Genomic DNA, 22862 nt, shown 5'->3' with positions numbered 1-22862 from the left:
GCCTGAGCAGGCGCATTTAATGGGGCTTTGACTCCTATGAGAAAATTAAGTTTACATGGATGCTTTTGTACTTCAGCTTTGACTGTAGCTTTGCTCGCGTAAACACGTGCATAGTCTCACTGAGGCAGTTTGCTTAAGCATAAAGGAAGGCTCTTTTGAAACATACCAGAGATGAAGGGCGTTTGAGCGTTTATATTAACAGAACAATCATTTGGATGAAGGCGCAGTAGGAAAAAGCACATTTTATTATCAACCACAACAGCTTTTTTACAGCAGTTAAAACAAAGCTAAACAAAAAAAAGTATATTTTTGAAACCCAAAATGTCAGTCAACTGTATGATTATGGCATAAATGAACAATAACAGTATTTCAGTTTGAGGTGGCGACAGGAAAAGGTGAAGCTACATCGACAAGAGCGATGAGATTCATACTTCAGTGAGGTTGGCTTTATTCTCATTCATGCTCATCTTTAGGGGAAGCGGTGTCTGTAAATATATATGTTTTGCTTTTAAGTAAACAACTGTATGGGGCTCTAAAGATGTACGCCTGAGAGCCAGGCAGGTACTGGAGGTATTGATTTTGGACATTTCATGGACTTGTTGGCAAGTACAGAATAACATCAGACGTTTACTTTGCATCAATACTCTTGTGTTTGCTTTGAGACTGCAACAGTAACCTTTATATTCGCTCAAGTATATTGTGGTAACACTCAGGGCTATGAAGCCTTTTGCACGCTGCAGACAGACATGTAGAAACCTTATCTGAAACTCCTTTCATAACTTGATTTAAATATCTAAGCTCATGAACTCATTATATTGCATCTCTTTCTTAGCCAGGAACCATCGCACTTTATAAACCAATAAGTCAGGATGATTATTAGCGTCATATTGTGCGTGTTATAATCCTGCTCTCCGGGTTACATTTCACTAAAGCACAGGTGATACTGGTTTCTGTGAAATGACGTTGATCCGTCTGAATGATGGAAAAGCGTTGCCCTTCTGAACCGAAGGAGCATTCATGACAATTGGGAACGTTGTGAAAAACCAAGCAGAGCATGGACACTGCTTCCTCTTGGGACCTGAACACAGCGATGTGTTCATTTACTGCGGACAGTCTTGCTTGCAGGGGCCTTCTTCGCTGTATCTGTAAGCTTCTTTGTTCCCTTCTTGATTGTTTGAGCTTTAGCTGCAGGTTTCCTCTTGGTAGGCAGGATCTTCTCTCGGACCAGGTCTGGTCGTCCAATCTCCACCATGTGCTCCTCCCACAACCTGATCTCATTGTTATAGCGGATCTTGTCGTCCTGGGCCAGCTGTGTATAGATCTGAGACGAGGAGCAAACAGAGGAGATATTGTTTCACATTAGCAGCAGCATTAATGCCTTATAGATCGGTGCAGTGGTGAAGTCTTTTTGTCGAGCGATCTGGCCGTTAGCTTAGAAAGGGCGTTGTCCCATTGTTGGAAAACAAAATGTGAAAAATCCCTTATGTGTGTGACCTTATGTCAGGCTCCTTACCAAGGCCACATTTAAAAAAACACTGACTTCTAAACGAGAGAACAGGAAGTGGTAATATGCCAACTCATTCATAGTTTCAGGACTCAAAGCGGCACCACTCTGTAACTGTAGGAATACAGGATATGTAATGATTGTGCAACCAACCTGTTTCTGATGAAGTGGAAGAACCCTCCAGTCCTGCACCAGGGACTTCAGCTTGTCCTGAAGGAACACCATTGGCTCATTAATGACTGGTATTATGAAAACAAAGAAACCGCTTGGTAATCGTCTCTGTTTTAACAATAGAAGCACTGAATCCTAACCGTTTTTACATGTCGAACTAGAGACACACTGGTCTAAGTCTAATGTATCCAATTTCATTGTGGATGATAAAATGCACACTAATGCATGTGCTGGTTTTATGAAGCACGGTGTGGACGTTCTTCAGTGTGAGGGAACAAGACATTTCTTCCAATCAACAATGTGTTATATATTGTTTTTCACCACTAGGTGGCACTATGACTCCGTAATTCTCCATTTTATAGGTAGAGCCCTCATGTCAATCAAATGAATGTTATAGATATGTCGCACCTGTTTTGTTTGAGAATGTAAAACATGGTAAATAAAGTACAATATGGTGCAATTGTATTTCAGTTGGATTGTATTAGTCAAGTTTGTTTGAGGCAGGGCGAAACAATCCTGAAACTTGGGAGAGTTTGAGAAAATGAATTAGTTATATAGTTAATGTTTTATTACAACCTCAAATTGAGTTGAAATCTTCTCCATGGAAGAAGGTCTACACGTGTCTTTGAGAGAACATTTGGATGGATTGGTCAGACTTCGCCCTTTTTCCATTCTGCACATACTAATCTCTCCGACCAATCAAATAAACCCTCTGTAAATCAGCAGCTATGATGCACGTCACATCGATGCAGCTGATGATACATTTAACATCACGACATTATTTTACAGTATTATATTTGTGTTAATTACAGTTCATTCCTTCACAAACACTCTGGCAAGGTCTCTGAGCTGAGGTCACTGCAAAGGTAAGGGAGCTAGCTTTAGCTATCTTACTTGTGTGGGTTCCTGTGTAGAAAGTCCATGCTGGCAAACCACTTCATCCATCAATATTACTGCAGTGAGCATCTCATACCAATCTGTCCCGTTACTGACCTGTGGGGTGAGCCCTCTGCCCTCCGCATAGTGCTCCGAGACGAAAATGTTGACCGGGATGCGGTTGCGCTTTGGCTTCCCAAGGGTGTTTAACTCCTGGAAAACACACACACACACACACACACACACACACACGTTAAGGGGAGGAGAGAGCTGCACCATGGTCCCGTCAGGATCAGGGAGACTTGGAGTTCTGTGGTCTAGTGTTCCTCGTGTTCGTCCATAAACAGCGTATCATCAAACCAAGACAGAATACAAAGACACAAACTAATGCTTGTTGAAAGCATATTGAGAGTGTGTGAGTTCATCAGCCTCTGGGCATGCATTGTGTACAAGTTCACGTCAGTACACTGAAAGAACTGAAGCGTTGACTTTAATTAAATGTATTGCGTCAAAAAAATGCACATAACTGTATTAGTTGAAAGCAATAATATTATATATATTACACACAACACAACAGTGTGACAGCAGCTGATGTAATAGGCTTAGATATTCAGATTGTTAGCAGCGTCAAACTTCGAGATTTTTAAAAATAATCTAGTCTTTGACGTGTTTCAAAGAGCATATCATATTACATTTCATTAAGCTTAGGGGTTAAGTGTCTTGGCCTAGGACACTTTACCGTGTTGACAGCAGGGACTGGGGATCGTAATACTTGGTTAACACTAGTGTTAATTTCGTCAGCTATTTTTTTATTTAGTCTTAGTCCTGTGTTCAATTTCATTTTTAGTCATATTTAGTCACCTTCATCCTGTTTTTATTTAGTCAAGATTTAGTCGACTAAAAGTTAGATAATTTTAGTCATATTTTAGTCAAAGAAAACTAATTATTTTAGTCTACTTTTTGTCAATGAAAACTGTTGAGTCTTTTTTAGTCATCAGATTATATAAAACATTTCAGTCAAACTGTTCTAGCCAAAACCAATAATTTGTCATTTTAGTATATAAATAAATAAGATTATATCTTGTCCTTATTTGATGAAAAACAGGTTGAATGATTAAGAAGCTTTGCATATAGAGTATCTGGTCAGGTTTGTGGTGGTTTTACCAGCTGTGTTGTGGCCACATTGCTTCCCTTCTGATAAAACAATGTTTTTCGGTGTCAGTCATTTTGACGGACAGGATCGTAACATTTCCGTCATAATCCATTAATACCCGTCGACTGCACAATTTATCACTCACTCGCACTGACGGGGGGGGTATTCGGTTAACGCGAGTGCGACCACTGCTCCCAACCCCAAGCCCTGTTGTTGCCATTTCATTTTCTGTTAAATAAGGTTAGTTAGACCACGAGTTAGACCACGAGTTAGACGTAGGCCTTAATTGTAACTAGGGATGCTCCGATCGCCAATTTTGGGGCCGATCGCCGGAACCAGTATCGGCCGATTCCGATCGAGTGGGCGGGGCCTATGGGGATCTTCCATTTAAAGTGATGTTTAAAACTCAGTTAATGGGGCTCATTCACTGGCGCTTCCACAAACAACAACCAACATAATTATTACATTCAAATGAAGTACATTATTCAAGTTTACATTCACTTAATAACACGGGAGAAATGAGCTCACGAGCTCACTCACGAGACAAAAAATGTGCGATTAATTTGCGATTAAATATTTAAATCGACTGACAGCCCTAATATATATATATATATATAATTACCTTCTTTCGAATGGTGGACCTCCTCTTGGCCAGCCTCTGCTTCTTCTCCTGGGTTTCTTGCTGGAACTGGTCTGCGGTCAGCAGGGCCTGGTAGCGCTGGAGGTCAACCTTAAACTGCTGCCTGGCTCGCTGAGCGGCTTCATCAAAAGGCTACAAGGAGGAAGACAATCAGTAAGAGAGGATTTGCTACAATGTCTGCACAGAATATTCTAGTTCATCTCATAGAATCCTGTTGTGAAATGTTGAGTACATCTCATTTAACATTACTTGCAGTTTTTGGGCAACTTTCCCAACTAGCATGAATTACAATTAGGGATGCTCCGATCGATCGGCCGCCGATCGATATCGGCAGATAAAATGGCTTCACCAGTCTGGCAGTAATTTAAGGTGTCTGAAAATGACAATAAAATAGCGGTATGCAACGTGTGTGAAGCAGAAATCCTGCAGCTCCACCCGCTGTGACGGACCGGTGAGCGGAGCAAAACACACACTAACGCAGCATCCACACCACGGCGTGCGTTGAAGCTTGCCGGTGGGCGTGTCTGAAACTCGACCAACAACCAATCACATGAATCTCTCGCCCCGGACACACAAGCATGCGGTTTGATTGGCTAGAGCTTGTACTGGCATATGTGACCTGCTCCATCGAAATCAGTCGCATTGACCCGAAGACACATTTTGAGTTGTATACACTGTTGGAAAGAGGAGAGTCCTAGCTTTCTAACGATATCAGGATTGTTTTTGTACTCCAAATATTAAGCGAAATATGTCACATAATATAATGACTGTCACCGAGTGCTCATTTTGAGAAAAGGGCCTTCAAAGTTTCCTCTTCTCTGGAATCCATCGATCTGATTGGTTATTAGTGGAGCAAATGATCAAAATACTACGGAGGGAAGATATTTTCATTTGGAGGGGAAGCTTGCGAGTGTGTGTGTGTGTATACGTGTGTGTGTGTTTGTGTAATTTTGCATTTGTGTGTATTGTGTTTGTTTCCCGGGGAAAACCCTCACGAGAAACACCGGCTGTTGTTCTGCCTGCTGTGACGTCAAGTTACTCCGTTCTCCGCTTGTAATTATGCCGAAGCTTCAAAGTTGTATTTATCATCTGAATTTGTCGAAACAAGTTTAATATTCTGAAAGCCAAGACTTTGTTTAATTTAAATCAGATGAAAACAAACTGTAACGGACCCTGCCGTGTTATCTATGATTACTTTACTCTTACGTTCATAATGTCAGCCGGAGGGAGGGGGGCGGCGCTGCTGGAAGAGCAGAGTGCGAGTGAGAGGTGCCTGTCTTCGTCCCTTCACAAGCTTCACAAATGTATTTATCGTGTGATTTTGGAAATAAAAGTTTCATATTCTGAAAGCCAAGACTTTGTTTGTTTAAAATTAAACAAAACACCCGAACCCTGAAAAGATATTTTTTTACGTAAATCCACGTTTATTCTGAAATGAGCCGTTGCGACTTCCGACTGATTTCGATAGAGCGGGTCACATATGATTTGATTGGCTTCCGTCGAAGCTTCAAAAGTTGAACATTGCTCAACTTTTGAAGCGAGCAACGCGAAGCGACGGAACCACAATGCAGTTCGGCAAAGCGTGACGTCACCCCATTCAAAGTGAATGGGCAGAAGCATTGAAGCTTCAATGCACTCCGCCGTGTGGACGGGCCGTAAGAGTTAGACCTAACACACTTAGCTATTTTATCTACCTCTGGAACTATTCTTCACAGTGAGCTGCATGAGACGATACTGACAGGCTGTCAGGAGAGAGAGAGAGAGAGGGAGAGAGGAAAACAGAGAGCTTCCGCTCATTTCTCCCGTGTTATTCTCCAAAGTTAATGTAAACTTGAATAATGTACTTCATTTGAATGTAATAATTATGTTGGTTGTTGAAGCGCCAGTGAATGAGCCCCATTAACTGAGTTTTAAACATCACTTTAAATGGAAGATCCCCATAGGCCCCGCCCACTCGATCGGCCCCAAAATTGGCGATCGGAGCATCCCTAGTTACAATTAAGGCCTACGTTTTTATCCTGAAAATGTCAGAAATTTACTCTGCATCATCAACAACCCCCAACATTGTCAAGCCATTATTTTACTATTGTCAATAAAGGCTTTAATGTCTTTAATGTTTAATTAGATTCAAGATTCAAAGGCTTTAATGTCATATGCACACAAGCTACAGCAGGCCCGGTTCTACGGGGGTGCATTGCACCCCCAGTTGAATGTTATGCACCCTCACTGGTAAAAGAGAAGGGAGTGAAAAATATTGTATAAGAAGAAGAAGAAGAAGAAGAAGAAGAAGAAGAAGAAGAAGAAGAAGAAGAAGAAGAAGAAGAAGAAGAAAGTTGAAAATAAAATACATTTTAATTGTGGTTAAATAACATTGTCTGCTGCATTTATTTGGTTAATTTAAACGGTAAGTAACGTTACTATGTCATGCGTGACCTGTGCCGCTGCGCGTTCGTCAATTGCGAAGTGTTTACACAGCAGTCATGGACATAAGAAAATGGTTAAAACAACCAGCCCTTATCGCCAGTAACACTGCATCTACTGCAGGTAATAGTAACAGTTCAGATCATGGGGACATTACGTTACCCGCGGCCGCCGTCGTGGACACTAACGTCCTCCCACCCGACTCGCCGGCTTTGGGCCCGCAAGTGCCAGAGGACCTCGGCAAAACAGAGCCTGCCCAGGTATATTTAAACAAGTTCCCAACTCGCCTGTACAGTGGGGTAAGGTGCTCATTTAGCAGCTCATGGTTTCAAAACAGAGATTGGCTGGAACTTCCTGTAAAAAATATGCCATCTTCTGCTATGCATGAAGACATTTCGGTTCAAATACATCTAACTCAGATGCCTTTACCACAATTGTGCCAGAGTACCAAACGCTGTATCCTGGTACTCATCTGAGTACCTCACTAAAAATGAAATACTATATGGCAGTAAAACAAGAATAGAGTTTAAAAGGAGAGTGATTTGTAAAATATCCATAAAGAAAAAGTAAATCTGTTTACAGTTCTGTTTCATATGGTGTTGAGAGATGTATCCATAGATCTCTTCATTTTGCTCTCAAAGTGCACCAGATTGATGCATTTAACTTCAACATTTAAAAAAAAATCTTCCCGGGGGAGCATGCCCCCGGACCCTCCTAGAGGAAGTTAGGTACACCCCCCACTTATAAAAATAGCTTACATTTATATGCCGTGATCTGATTATCGAGCCTTCATTGTAACAGTCACACTGTGTATTTGCGTGGGGAGTGTTGCAGTAGAAAATTCCACAGTAGCGCCCAGTACCTTAATGGGAAACCCTACATATTTGAGCACCCTCTATGAAACGTCAAGTTACCCCACAGCACCCCCAAAAGAAATATCTGGCGCCGCCACTGTGGGCTAAGCCCCGAATGTTTCCAGGTCCAGGAAACGCCCCTGGTGTACCCCCTCTAATCTCAGATGCACCCCGAGTCATTTTGTTCTGGAACCGGGCCTGAGCTACATTGTAGAAATGGCAATGTAAATCTTAAGTCCCGAGCTCATCCAACAATGCAACAGTAATATATAAATAGTAGGGATGCACGATATAGGTTTTTTGAAACCGATACCGATACCGATAACTTCCTGCTTCTCAAGACCGATACCGATAACCGATAATGATATAATATATATATATATTAAATGTACCTGTAGTTTTTGCACACCTGGTGGTAAAAAAAGACTAGTAGTGAGCAAATGACATGAGCATTACTACTATGAACAAAACAAAGCCAAGAACAGTTCTGACTCTTCAAAGTGACCATATTTATTTTCCCAAACAAACTTCTTGCCTTTTTCAAAAGCCTCGTCGATAGGTAAAAGCCCCGGTGCCTTTGCAGCTGGCTTTGGATTCGCCGCTAGTTTAGCAGCGCAGGCGTCTCCGTACGCTTTTAACACACCATCGTAGCGATGGCGATGTTTCAGGTGACTGATCAGGTTGGAAGTATTATAGCTCGTTTCCTTTTTCCCTCCTCGTGGAACTTCTGCATTGCATTTGTTAATACAAATAGCAAGCGAACTATCTAACTCTGAAACTTTGAAATAGTCCCATACTACCGACGACATGTTTATTTACTGTCCTGGCTTCACGGCCGCACGCCATTTACGTCACAGCCAGGCACGAGTTACGGAGCGCTGGATTTGTGAAGAACTCCCCTCTTCCTAAACCACTAATACCACAGTACTGGCAAAACGGGAGGAGCCGAGTGAAAAACAAGCGCCCCTCATCCCAATCCACCCACACCGCAGTATCTTTTTCTTTTTTTTTACCCAAAAAATATATTGTATATTATCGGGGCTATTAATACTTTTATCGGGTTTATCGGGATGACGTGATAATTCCTAATATCGGACCGATAATTATCGGGCCGATAATTATCGTGCACCACTAAAAAATAGTGCAACAAGAAACAGAGTAGAATAGAACAATGCAGATTATGTTGCACTCCAATGTGCAAGTTATGCAGATGAAGATGAAGTAAACTATATATATATATATGTCAGGAAAATAAAATACATACAATAAGCCAAATAGAGAGAATGTTGTAAGTGACCAAGTAAATGAATGCTAATTAACGCAACGTGTACTAATTATGCTAATTGCCAAACATTATGCAAGTTAGCATCCGGCAGTTTCTATGAGCTGATACTACTACCACCTACTATACATAAAACTTTGATGGGGTACTCAACATTTCCAGGTTGACTAAGCTGGCAACTAGACAATAAGGCACTATTAAAAAAAGGCGTACAGTTTGTACTGTTTAACAAATAAATGAGTGAAATACCTTCTTCTGTTCTGCAGTCAGCATTCTCCACTGCCCGGCGACCTTCTTGATGATTTCAACTGGTTTGATACCTGAAGGCAACAATTGAGTGATCATTAGACTCTCAGACTGATCAAGTCCAGCTGTTTGCTCTGAGATAACATTTGTATTTGTCTTTATGAAGCTTCCTTCACACTGCTTGTTGTGCCAAGAGCCGCTAGTTTGTGAAATCAATAACTTAGGCTTTTTTTTTTTTTTTATGTAGCAACTGTTGCAGATTTACCTGGGAAGTGTCTGGTTATGTCTGGCCGTTGTTGTACAACAAATCTCAGGTATCCGTTTTCTGGCTTCTTTGGCGGTCCGCTGGCCTGAGAGCTCAGATATTTCACTGGAGTGATGTGTGTCGCTGAGAGGACACTGGAGCACCTACAGCATGAGCCAAACACACAAACATAAATATAATGCAATGCAGAAAACATCATAGCACACATTTGTTTTAACAGAGGGAACTCTTATCCAAACTCCGTTCACAAATCTGACCATTTAGTGGTACTTCAATGGTGACTAGTCCGGAGTAACCTAGTAAGGTACCACAGTACAGTAAACACTCTTATTTAAATTACAGTAAATGACAGATAAAGAAGTCTCCGTAGGCCTCTGGAAGTAGTGGGGGATGAAACATATTTTTACATTAGTTCTTGACATTTCTAAGACTTATTTGAATTAAGTTAAATAATTGCTCAAAGAAATTAAACTATGCAAGCAATATCTTGTTTATTTAAATACTGTCAATCATGCACAACCCACTAAATATTTACAAAACTTCAACTTTTAAGATCTGCGCAGCTTTCCACTTTTTGTAAAATACTGCAAATATTTTATTATGAGTATTATGTCATATTATATATTATTATATTCAGTAATTGTTTCTCTATTTTAATGTTGTAATAGTTTTTACAATAGTCTTATTTTGTGGTGGTTTTTCTTACAATGATATCTTCTTTAACTGCATGTATGTATGCACCATATACACCAAGGCAAATTGCTCGTATGTGTTAATAAACTCGTTTCTGATGGTGATCTGTGTTAAAGGCATTGACTCATACTCTATTAGAAAAACACCAGACAGCATTAAACTGCAAGAGGATTAAAATGGGGTCAGAAGTTCACACTCCTCTAGCGCTCACCTAAACACACGTGCTTTACTTTCGATGTAATACATATATTATGAATGTTGCTTTCTAACTGTTATTCCTTTTTATCACACAAAGGCCCTAAATGCTTGTAAAATACATCCAAAAGTGTCTGAATCAATAACAATATTAGTTATGACTTAGTAACTTAAGATGATAAAGTCTTTTTTATTTACCAGCAGCATATGCAGTCATAAGTCCAAAACACATTTCAGTAAAAGTATCCAAAGTGATGTAATGACCATAACATGCTTACAGCCAAAATGAAAGCTAAAGCTAGCCTTTGCTTCGACTTGAGCTAATGCCAGCTAACACAGTAAAGTGACTTCAGGATAGCTACCTTGCCAGAGTGCTTGTGCAGGAGAACACACTGAAGGACTTAGCCAGCCAGCTAGCACCTGCAGTCATTAAGCCGAACGGAGCCATGTTGCTGTCAAGGATGTTACGCTAATGAATGGAAGACACACGTATTGTCCCTAAAAAGCAGCGTGTTATTATATTAACACATTCGTTTTTAATTGTAGCCGAGCGTCTTCCTTTCCTCCTTGTTGACATGCATGGGCTACAAAAGGCGCCTTCTGTCGCCCCGGTGGATTGTGGGAAAGGTCAAAGTAATTCAGCCGGATGTGGATATGATGTGCAGCATGTTGCAGCTCCGACTATGTTCTATAATAAGGAACCCTTTCCTTAAACGGCATAGTGCATGCGACAGCGTGGTTTTAAATATGAATACCTATTTACAGACTCTAATTATCTTTACACTTTGCCAGAGATGGAAGAAGTACTCCGATATTGTACTTGAGTAAGAGTAACAATACTACATCGTAAAAGTACTTTGTTAGAAGTATAAGTCTTGCATTCCAAATTGTACTAAAGTAAAAGCACAAAAGTGTTGAAAAAATATACTCAAGTACAAAAAGTCAAACTACAAATTATTCAGTATTTCCCATATATGATTTCAAAATATTACATTTTAGTATTATAATTACAGTATTGTGTATTAAGTCAATATTGCACTTAAAGGTGGGGAATATTTAAATGACTAGATATACCCCTGGATAGCTTAACCCAGTGTTTAACCTACAGGGGCCCCGACCCCCGGGGGGCCGCCAGGGGGGTCACGCAAAGTTTGAGGGAAAGGGGGATTTTTTATTTTTTTAAAGTTACATTTATTTAATTTATTTTTGAGATGTTATTATTAATAACTGCATATCTATCAATCTATGTGTCCTTTGATGCCAATCTTTTAATATTTTTTGTTTTTAAATCACACGACTGCCCTTCAAGCCAATCAGAATCGAGCTGCCGCTATTGAGAGTGAAACTGAGTATCTGCTCAGTTTTTGGAGCAAGTGAATATTTCGCTCTGCAGCTGGATGAGAGCACAGAGCAAATGTTGCAGAATTGCTTGCATACATCAGATTTATTTCAGAAGACAACTTTGTTGAGGAAATATTATTTTGCAAAGCACTGGAAGGTAGGACCACAGGAAAAGACATTTTCCAAGTTTTAGATGAGTACATCATCTCAAATGGACTTGACTGGTCTCGTTGTGAGTGTGTGTTCAGATGGGCCAGTGGGGCTACGACAGGCAAAAAAAGTGGAGTGACAGCTTTGATCAGGCGGAAGGCCCCAAATGTAGTGGCAACGCACTGCATGCTCCATCGCGAGGCACTTGTTGCTAAACGTATTTTGTGTAACGAGATGGGCGCAAAGTTTGAGGGGTTACTGCTCCACTCCAACGTACGCTGGCTTTCCTGTGGGGCGGTGCTGAATTGTGTTTTTGAACTGCGAAGGGAGATCAGTGAAGTCCTCTCTTCTGAAAATCATCAACTGGCTGGCCGTTTTTCAGATGCCTCATGGCTCTGGAAACTTGCATACTGTTGCACTCCCTCAGTAGTGGGGACGTAACAATAATAATGAATCATTTTTAATGTATATCACTGATGTTATTATAATGGTTACTGTTGCACACATAACATTTGATATACTATATTAGATCTGTGTGAATGATTATCAAATGATTTGTAAACCTTTAACATTTTAAACCTTCGCAAATTGTAGGCCCATCTCCCAGCTGCCATTTTTATCTAAAGTCCTGGAGCGAGTATGTAATCTACGCCCAGCTGCAGTCTTTTTTAATCACACATGGCATTCACGAAAAGTTTCAGTCTGGCTTCAAACCCATGCACAGCGCTTTGAAGAGTTAATGATCTGCTCCTAGCCGCCTGACGATTCCCTGGGTTTGATTTTTAGATTTGCTGTTGTAATGTATTGTCTTCTGTTTGCGACTGTAGTAATGTGTTATTTATTATTTGCATGTACAGCACTTTGGCTCGACCAAAAATCGTTTTTAAAATGTGCTATATAAATAAAACCTGATTTGATTTGAACAAATAAACACAAATGGAGCAAATACTTTTTACAATTTGTTGATGATTATTAAACTGTGCATTATTTGGATGGCTGTAATGTTACAACTTATACCTTTGAATGTTTATAAATACTTATAGCATCTCTATACATTGAGATGTAATACTTGGTCAAAGGTAAATATTAGTTATCTGATCTATTTAAGGATTTCATGTTTAAATAAGTTTTACAAGTAGTAGTAACAAATACTTAACACAGAATCTAAAATGTCATCAGTAATGATCTTTTCTTTTTGCTAGAAGATACAACACTGCAGAATACAGATGTACTTTTGGGAATATGCACCATAAAAACATAGCAATGGTAACAATAAATGTATAATCCCTTCACACATCACATTAAGCTCAGTGATCCAAACCACAAAGTCGTGATAAAAACAGTACCTTTCTTTAATTCAGTACAAAAGGTGCCACACAGGCCTCAAAGACACAAGTGAGACTATTTACACAGGAACAAACAAATATATTTTCACCACTTTTATAGCATAGATGGATATACAGATGAACACATGTAACCCTTTATTACAGGTCAGTCAGTGGATTCAAATCTCTTCTTTGTTCCCGTGTAAAACCAACGTCACTTCTACTCTCAGGGGAAAAGAGAACATCATTTGAATGACAGATTTACATAGTGATAACTCTAATTTAAATGAAATATCCAAGACGATTTTAATGCTATGCAATTAATAACAATAGGAAGAAGAAGAAGACTGTAATACGTGACTTGTAATTTCTCCCGTTTTCAGGAAAATAGTACATTGTTTCATTCCACTTCGTCTGCTACAAGATGCAAAAAAAAAAAAAAAAACCTTGATCACCCACTACATGACATGTGTCAGAATGTTGGGCTCACATATTTGGCATTCACCCATCCACATTTCCATGGTTGGGGGTGTCCTGCAGCTGATGTTGCAGCAGGGACTGGAAGTGGGCTATTCCTCTCCAGGAGCAGCTAGCATGTATGCTGCTCAATCACTCAGCTCCTCTGGGAAAAGGCTTCTCGCTGAATGGCATATGTTGGCATTTAAATCCTACAATCTACTAGTCTTACTTCAAAAATGAAGAATGCAATTTGTAATAACCTTGAGTTATAAATAAAAATTCCTTGATGCAAGAACAACATGCCAAACTTCTTGGAAACATCATCGTCCATATAGCGACCGCAGGGAATCATTCTCTTCTGCTTCCTTTCAAAAACAATCAATGTACATGTCATGGATTAATGATATTGTTAATGACAGTTCACTTTGATGGAAGTTACCTGGATTACTTAATGATTCCATATTATAATGTACAGTGTGTTGTGACTTTAAAAAAAAGGAAGGAAAAAGGAAAATTCTCAGCATGTTTTCTTCTCTTTTTTTTTACATGGCGTACTTTTGGGTCCAATCTTTTGCTAGTTTGTTGTATCTGAGGAGAGAAAAGACGAGAGTGGTGATTGGACAACAGGTCAACACATGTCACATGATGTAGATTGATATCAGTGGACGTCTCGTTTACACTCACTTGTCTTTGTCGTTCTTGTACATGTGTGCTATGTCTGGAACTAAGGGGTCATCTGGGTTCGGATCACACAGCAATGAACATATGGACAATAAAACTGCAATGAAAAGGAATACAAATTAACTTTAAGGGGTTAAAAACTGTGATTATTCAAGTTAAAAAAAGTTCATTGTTTATCTTGTAAACACCTTCATTTAGATTGTGTTCATTATTGTATTTAAACATACCGTAAATACATATTGCAGCATACTACCTCACAGGATATATTTTTACTTTAATTTCAAGGTAATGTACATTCTTTGTTATGTAAAGAGTACACTCTGTTTATATGTTTAGTAGATTGGTATATTCGAAATTATTCACATTCATTGTGTATATTTTATAGTGTTTAGAAACTCCTTTGAAAATATATATTTTTTACTGTGAATATGTAATTATGTTTTTTAAATGTGTAATGTTTACCTTTATTATATTTGTATTTAATTCTATTTTGAAGACATTTTGTAATTCTTGTTGATTGACTTTCAAAATGCTGCAGTGACCGATTTCCCAACTTGGGATAAACAAAGTATCTCTCTATCTTAAAGCAAATATATTTTACAAATGTTTATATGCATGTTGTATTTGTTCTTATTTGCGCACTGCTTGGCAATATTGTATGTCATTTCAGTCTTGCCAATAAAGCTTTTTGAAATTTGGATTACAGGATATTATTACATTCATTTAGTAATATAGATAGGACCTGCTCCAAAACACCACCACTGCTTTTTTTTTATATATAAATAAAGTACAATTTAATAGGTTCATTCTTTTTCATTTTACAGACAAAAATAAAATAAAACACTGATAACATAAAAAACACAAGACATTAGATAAAGTGGATAGCACAGTGAAGTTGGAGTCGTAGTTACCTTTAGACACTGTAAGTGCTGGAGACCACTGGGACCGTAGAATGTCCAAACAGATACTCCCGTTGCTGTTTATATTTGGGTGATAAATCTTTGTTGTAAATGCTACCTGTAAAAAGATAAGATATACATTATAAATCCTATAATGTACAACTTATCAGGTATTATGGTTTACATCATTTAGGTGATAAGAGAGAGTCTAGGACCTGAGGACTTCCTGACAGTGAGGTCCACAGTAGGACTCTCCCTTAGGTGATAAGGGAGAGTCTAGGACCAGAGGACTTCCTGACAGTGAGGTCCACAGTAGGACTCTCCCTTAGGTGATAAGGGAGAGTCTAGGACCAGAGGACTTCCTGACAGTGAGGTCCACAGTAGGACTCTCTCTTAGGTGATAAGGGAGAGTCTAGGACCAGAGGACTTCCTGACAGTGAGGTCCACAGTAGGACTCTCCCTTAGGTGATAAGGGAGAGTCTAGGACCAGAGGACTTCCTGACAGTGAGGTCCACAGTAGGACTCTCCCTTAGGTGATAAGGGAGAGTCTAGGACCAGAGGACTTCCTGACAGTGAGGTCCACAGTAGGACTCTCCCTTAGGTGATAAGGGAGAGTCTAGGACCAGAGGACTTCCTGACAGTGAGGTCCACAGTAGGACTCTCTCTTAGGTGATAAGGGAGAGTCTAGGACCAGAGGACTTCCTGACAGTGAGGTCCACAGTAGGACTCTCTCTTAGGTGATAAGGGAGAGTCTAGGACCAGAGGACTTCCTGACAGTAAGGTCCACAGTAGGACTCTCCCTTAGGTGATAAGGGAGAGTCTAGGACCAGAGGACTTCCTGACAGTGAGGTCCACAGTAGGACTCTCCCTTAGGTGATAAGGGAGAGTCTAGGACCAGAGGACTTCCTGACAGTGAGGTCCACAGTAGGACTCTCTCTTAGGTGATCAGAGAGAGTCTAGGACCAGAGGACTTCCTGACAGTGAGGTCCACAGTAGGACTCTCTCTTAGGTGATAAGGGAGAGTCTAGGACCAGAGGACTTCCTGACAGTAAGGTCCACAGTAGGACTCTCTCTTAGGTGATAAGAGAGAGTCTAGGACCTGAGGACTTCCTGACAGTGAGGTCCACAGTAGGACTCTCTCTTAGGTGATCAGAGAGAGTCTAGGACCTGAGGACTTCCTGACAGTGAGGTCCACAGTAGGACTCTCTCTTAGGTGATCAGAGAGAGTCTAGGACCTGAGGACTTCCTGACAGTGAGGTCCACAGTAGGACTCTCTCTTAGGTGATAAGAGAGAGTCTAGGACCAGAGGACTTCCTGACAGTGAGGTCCACAGTAGGACTCTCCCTTAGGTGATAAGAGAGAGTCTAGGACCAGAGGACTTCCTGACAGTGAGGTCCACAGTAGGACAGAAACGTGAGCAGTCTTACCTTTGGAGGCTTGAACGGGTAGTCGGTGGGGAAGTGGATTGTGAGGAAGAACACTCCTCCTTGGTAAGGACTGTCACCCTGACATGAACACATGGGGAGACATAGCTGTCAGTCAAACATGGAAACAGCTTCTAACCAACTTGAGTGTGTCCACATTGAAAAAGTAATATTCGTTATTACAAGCACATAACAAACAACGCTGACAAATCCAGAGCAGTAATCTGATTTATCATTTCATGAAAATTACTTCAGCAGTGTAAAATATTTAGAATTTAAAACACACAACTAGAATAGAATAACATGCAACAAATACCAAACATGACCTATTTGCCAAGCTTAAAGAGGGTCTGTCAGTGTCATGACTAATAAGCACTTCATAGGTTGCCATGGAAAAGGTAAGCCAGCTGTGAAATAATGATTGTAGTAAATTGCCACATTTCTACTTCTTATGTATATATTAAATGTTTTATTCTATTTGATCTTTTACTGGATATTTGATTTCAATGTCTTATGTTTATTTAATGTTGTTATTGTTCATTCTTACTTTAACTTTGTATGTCTTTAGAAATATATATATTTTTGAATAATTAGTATTATTTTCATTCTTAAATGAAGCGTATGTCTAGCAATCCAATTTCCCCAGGTCAATTGTATTTGCTCATTTCACTTTGGTAAATGTGTTCAACCTGTTCAAACACACAGTCGGGCTGTGCAATTCATCATATTTTAATCGCAATTACGATTTTGGCCTGCCACAATTACGAAAACAACATAATCGAAAAACGATTATTTTGCTTTGCTAGGTTGTGACAGTGCAACATATTTGATCTAATTTATTTTAGTCTAATTTATTTTTATTTATCATATGTTTATATGTTTAGTAGCTTGTTGAAGTGCGCTCCAAAATATTTGTTGATCTTGTTTATCGGTATTTATTATGTTGATATTATTTATTTAAATGTGAATATAAATGTATAATTTATTTTTGTATTGGTTTTTCAGTTGAATTATGCGTTCAGGGTAATCAACAGTTAAAAAGATACTGTTCAAATTATTATTTGTATTTGTTTTAAAGTTCAATAAATGGATGTTTTCAAAGTCAATGAATAATATTATTTAATAATCATGATATCAATTATTGACCAAAATAATCGTGATTAGGATTGTTGCCATAATCGAGCAGCCCTAACACACAGGCTTATATTTCAACATTATATTCATGTGAACCTGGTGTTGAATCCGTTTTTCATAGTTCAGTTTTTATACGAGTATCTGTTTTTATTCACTATTGGAAGCAAATATGCTTCTCAGTTCAACGTGAATACAATAGCTTGTTTAGATGCCTTACAGCGTAACCGCAATGAGCCAAGTAATATGAGGAGATGCAAAACTATTAAAAGGAAATGCAAAAGTGTTCCAAACAAATCCCTAGAGTGATTTTAAAGGCCTACGTCAAGCAATGGTAATCATTTCCAATAGCAGCAATTAAGAGACTATTTCCAGTGTAGCAGAAGTGTGTATGAGAGGACTGATGCTGTGATACTCACCGGACCCATTATGGTCGCCTGCCAGTGAAACACTAACAGCATTTCAGGGAGAAAGAGACAGGAGAATGTAAGACGCAATGTTCATCATCCATCATCCATCAGTTACACTCACTGTGTCTAAAGAAGCTCATCCCTCCCTTTCTGTTTCAAACTTTCAGGTGAATCTAACCTTATAATGTACCTCTAAGAGAAAGTCACATGCTGCAAATCACAGCTGAGCTAACATCCTCACAGCTCTAAGCTCAGTTGGTCAGTGTTCCAATGGTGATTCAGTATCGAGTCGTGCAGTGATGACGTATGTTTGTAGGCCATCAGGGAAGTTAGCGTTGCATCGTCAAAAAGCAATGGGATTTTTTTTAGTGGAATTCAGAAAATAAAATCTGCGGCAAACATGAATTTCTGATCAAAGTAGTTTACAACACTTGGTGCTGTCTCAGATAGCATTATCTGCACAACAGATATGCTGGATTGAAATATTCACCCCCACTTTCCCCATTGACTATGCCTGTACACCATTTCAAACAATAAAATGACAAAATAATCATTTGAAAAAACACATGAAATGCATGTGTACTCACAGTCTTCCCCCACTGGTCCAGCAGAGCACTGAGCTGGAGGGTCTCTCTGCAGGTCATGCAGCTCCTGCTCAATGCAACAGAAACACAACTCTTAGTTATTCAGCTTAATCATATCTAATACTTAGTCTTTCATTTCAATAACCATTTGAGATCACATGTTCAAATGTAAAATTGTGCAGGCACTCAAGGTCAACTCAATGTGACTTTTGCTCTCCAGTTCATGTCATGGTATTCCTCAAGTGAAAGAGAAAGTAGACACTTGAATCCAAGTTCAAACCCCAGTTTTCACACGCTAACTGTTATTACTTCCAAGGACATTTCACAGCATGTATATGTTGCCCCTTAGGAACAAAAAGTTTGTAAAACAACTGATCCAGCAGAGAAAAAAGTTTGAACAAAGGTTATTTACAGTGGCGGATTGGTCCATTTGGACCAATCCAAGGACTTAATCCGTGGACGTAACCGCTCTACGGATTGGTCCATTTGGGTATGGGCACGTCACTGTACCCAGGAAGAAAAAGAGAAATCTCCTTCGAGGCGTTCTGGGGCAGCACAGACAGGTCTTCTCTGTGTTAGAGTTTTACTCGCTACAGGGTGTACTTTGAGGGTTTGTGACTCTGCAGACCGGTCACATGCAGGAAAAGCTACATAACACACAAGGGGACGGGTAATAACCGGAAAAGCATGATATGGGACCTTTAAAGGACAGCCATAAGTGTATACACTCATGCTGATGCACTTGCATTTTTAATCATATCATAATACAATTATGGATTTTGTAAGGACTCGTGGTTGTTAAGAGATACATCCCGTTCCCCTGGTGTCTATCCATTTGATACTAAGGCAGTAGCCCATGACCTCACTAACTAAATGGCAGGGTTATAAACACTGGTGTAACGTAGTGAAGGACATTTACTTAAGTATTGTACTAAAGTACGATTTTGGGCTTCTTATACTTTACTTAAGTATTTGTATACTTCTACTTCACTACAATTTGGATACTTTTGACTCCACTACATTAACTTGAAAATATGATTTATTAGTTACTTTACAGATTCAGATTATTAGCAAATGCACAATATAGATAAACAAAGAAATAAACTATATCGTTATAGGTACAATATTCAGCAGCAGTATATAAAGTGATTACAAGTTGCTCCACTTTTACCAGCTGTGAAGAACACGCTATTGCTAAAACAATTCAAATAGTTATTTAGTACACATATTTTTTTATGAAATGGGACAGAATAAGTACTTTTACTTTTGGAACGTTAAGTATTTTTCTGAGGCCAATACTTTTGTTCTTTAACTTAAGTAAGATTATGAATGCAGGACTTTTATTTGTCACAGAGTATTTTTACAATTTAGTTTTTCTACTTTTATCTAATCAAAATATCTATAAACAACCAAATGGAGGACAGTGAGGCTTTCTTCGTAATGCAGTATTTGTTTACCACAAAGAAGAAAAGTACAAATGGACTGTTGTCCTGTTACTTTAAAGAACACACAGTGACAGATTGTCAGGGAGTAGTTACTGAGCTAGCTAAACTGTTAGCAGGCTAGCCCGAAACTTTGAAGTTGACACCGGCTGCTAGCTGTTCTAGGCGGTGTCAACAGACAAGTTCTTTGCAAAAAGCTAAAACGTTAGATATCAAAATGCTTCAATGCGAGGGTAGCGTTGAAAATGTTGTTAATAAGCCGTTTGGTGGAAATTAACTCTTTACGTTAGCCTCTGCTGTTAGCTACAGTTAGCTGGCAACCGTAGCTAGCCAGTCACATTTACCTTCTGTATTCTTTTCAGTGCCATGATGCCCGGTGCCGTTTTCTCCTCCACACAGGTCGACTGGGTCTTTATCTGGTTTTAATATTATTGCTGGCGATGTCAATGGCTGTAGTTTATTCCCTGAGTGCTTCGAGAGACGGAGATGTGTTTGTGTTTTCAGAAAACCTCTTTTGTTTCCGCTTTCTCCTTGTTCTTCTCGTTATTCTTCTTCGTCTCCTCTGGTTTATTGTAAACTTCAAGATGCATACCGCCACCTACCGTCCAAAGAGTTTAATATCCTGTTTTAAATTCCATATCAGGTCTGATGTCTCAGTTATATTCGTTTGAAGAAAAGGTGTCTATTAACTTGGGTGCATATTTTCAAAAATGTACTTTGGCCAAACGCAAATGATACAAAAAAAATCACTCAATTTCCCCATTCATAATATCAATATAAAGGTAATATGTAATACATATATACTTACCTTTCTACATTTGTCTTCAGTAATTTCTTCAAATTATGCAGATATTTATCAACTCATGAAGCTTGTTTGTTTTTTGTAAATTCACAGTTGACTTCATGTTTGTGTTCTTTATTGTCAAAGTGACATTACCAAAGAAAGAGAAATGTAATGAAATGCATTGATTTGTTACAACTTTCTGGTATGTATTTGACATTGTAACATTCAGAATATAATTACAATTTGTTATTTGTTAAATAAAATACAGTAACCACAGCAATAACAAAACAACCAGATGCAAATGTAATGCCAGGTAATGTTGATTGTGTACTTTAAGGGCCAGTGTGAAATATATATGCAAAAAATAGAAAATAATAATATGAGCACTTAAGGAGTGGGTCCTCTTCTAACGTCTTCTTCTCAAGTATGGTGTTATGGTCTTAACGACGAGGCAAAGGTCCTCGACAGGCCCATGTCGTAAACACTATCATGATGTTGTTTGGAGCCAGAGAACTGACTGTAAACAGAGCTGCAATCTGTTTACTGTTCCCAGAACTTGTGTTTATGGGACTGCATGCTGGTATGAGTGATAACATAATCCTTCTAACAGATAAAGGTAGCCTAATTGTCAGAGCAATTATGAACATGGACCTTTCTGGATGTATGAGGAGAGGAGGCTCTTAAAGTGTCTGACAGGGAAAGTCTCATGGGGGATCATTTGATGTCAGGAACACAGATTATTTATTTCACATGCATTCCATACTAGACTGTATATTTCAATAAAACAGTTGTTTTGTCACACTGGGATAAATAATCAACAGTTATCCATCAAAACACAGAGGCGTTTTATCGTAAGAAAAGGCTACCCTTGCTTCTTACATGTTATTGAAGGGTCATGAAGCAAACCCCAAAATGAAATACATTGTTTAAAGTTTAAACAAATAAGAGGCCCAGAAGATGTAAACCTATCCCTTACAAGTTATGTTCATATGCAGTGAACAGTATGAACGATATGCAGTTGAGACTCATGATCACTCACAACATTCAGTCTCAATTCAGGAGGAAGTGTGACGTGTAAATGGCTCAATCAAACATATCTATGACATGTTCTTCTCCCACAGCAGGGAGAAGAGTAACATATTAAATACAGAGGGAAGCATGCGTTAATGAAAGGAAATCAAATAACTAAACATCCATTGTAAATTATAATATATAAGTAAACATATATTAGTACTGAGGTAGCAGCAAGTGACAACATTAAGTGTGTAAAAAGTGTGTATTCCACATGGCAAAGTCTTTTTTTCAACCGTGGTGTTACAATCTGAGTATTGAAATAGCAGCCAAAAAGACATTCTATATTGCACATAACGTGGGGTTACACTCTGGTTTACCAAGGGCTGTAATGGTGGTACAGTCTGACTGCTGCAGGGAGAAAGGACACCAGCCTGCTGTTGCTGAAGGAGCAGAGTACCCTCGGGTGGGTGGGACATGATGTCCAGCAGTGAAGACAGATTGGCCATCACTCTCCTGTCCCCCACCACCTCCACCGTGTCAAGCGGGCTCCCCAGAACAGAGCTGGCCTTCACTTTTGACAGCTGGACTAGTTTTGATATTATGAAGGGCCAAGAGTGAGAAAGGAGGCACAGACTGACTATAATATGTACTGATGTTCTGGCTGATACAAGAGAGAGACATCTCAAACTCACTGTTGAAAACATACAGTATGTTACTTGATACAGTGTTTGAGAATCACTTCTAAAATATTGAGAGTGGCTAGTTTGCTTACGAATTACCGACTAAGTGTTTCTTTTAACTTCCTGCAGCATAGAGAGAACACCCAGTTTTTCTTTGAAGGACTTTCAGAATGTCTTGCCTTATTTATTATCAGTTAACAAGTCCTCAACTGATTACAAGAGTGATTCATTCAGTCAT

General features: G+C 39.2%; 2 protein-coding genes across 2 annotated transcripts; both read right to left on the bottom strand.

Moving 5' to 3' along the window:
- Positions 1-227: 227 nt before the first annotated feature.
- On the bottom strand, positions 228-10940 carry tfam (transcription factor A, mitochondrial). Its single transcript, XM_034107928.1, has 7 exons — positions 10663-10940; positions 9413-9555; positions 9151-9221; positions 4327-4476; positions 2669-2764; positions 1658-1714; positions 228-1321 (listed from the first exon to the last, which is right to left on the bottom strand). The coding sequence occupies exons 1-7, from the start codon at positions 10746-10748 to the stop codon at positions 1097-1099; spliced, it is 828 nt and encodes a 275-aa protein (XP_033963819.1). The 5' UTR covers positions 10749-10940; the 3' UTR covers positions 228-1096.
- Positions 10941-13122: 2182 nt separating this feature from the next.
- Positions 13123-20705, bottom strand: LOC117464935 (ubiquitin-conjugating enzyme E2 D4-like). The gene is made up of 7 exons (XM_034107714.1): positions 20491-20705; positions 18708-18771; positions 18130-18161; positions 16583-16660; positions 15168-15273; positions 14260-14353; positions 13123-14163 (listed from the first exon to the last, which is right to left on the bottom strand). The coding sequence occupies exons 1-7, from the start codon at positions 20512-20514 to the stop codon at positions 14118-14120; spliced, it is 444 nt and encodes a 147-aa protein (XP_033963605.1). The 5' UTR covers positions 20515-20705; the 3' UTR covers positions 13123-14117.
- Positions 20706-22862: the final 2157 nt, after the last annotated feature.

This window comes from Pseudochaenichthys georgianus, chromosome 19 (assembly GCF_902827115.2).
Source record: "Pseudochaenichthys georgianus chromosome 19, fPseGeo1.2, whole genome shotgun sequence".
In the NCBI taxonomy this organism is placed as follows: domain Eukaryota; kingdom Metazoa; phylum Chordata; class Actinopteri; order Perciformes; family Channichthyidae; genus Pseudochaenichthys; species Pseudochaenichthys georgianus.
Note: the sequence above shows the minus strand (reverse complement) of the source record. Positions and strands in the feature narration are given on the sequence as shown.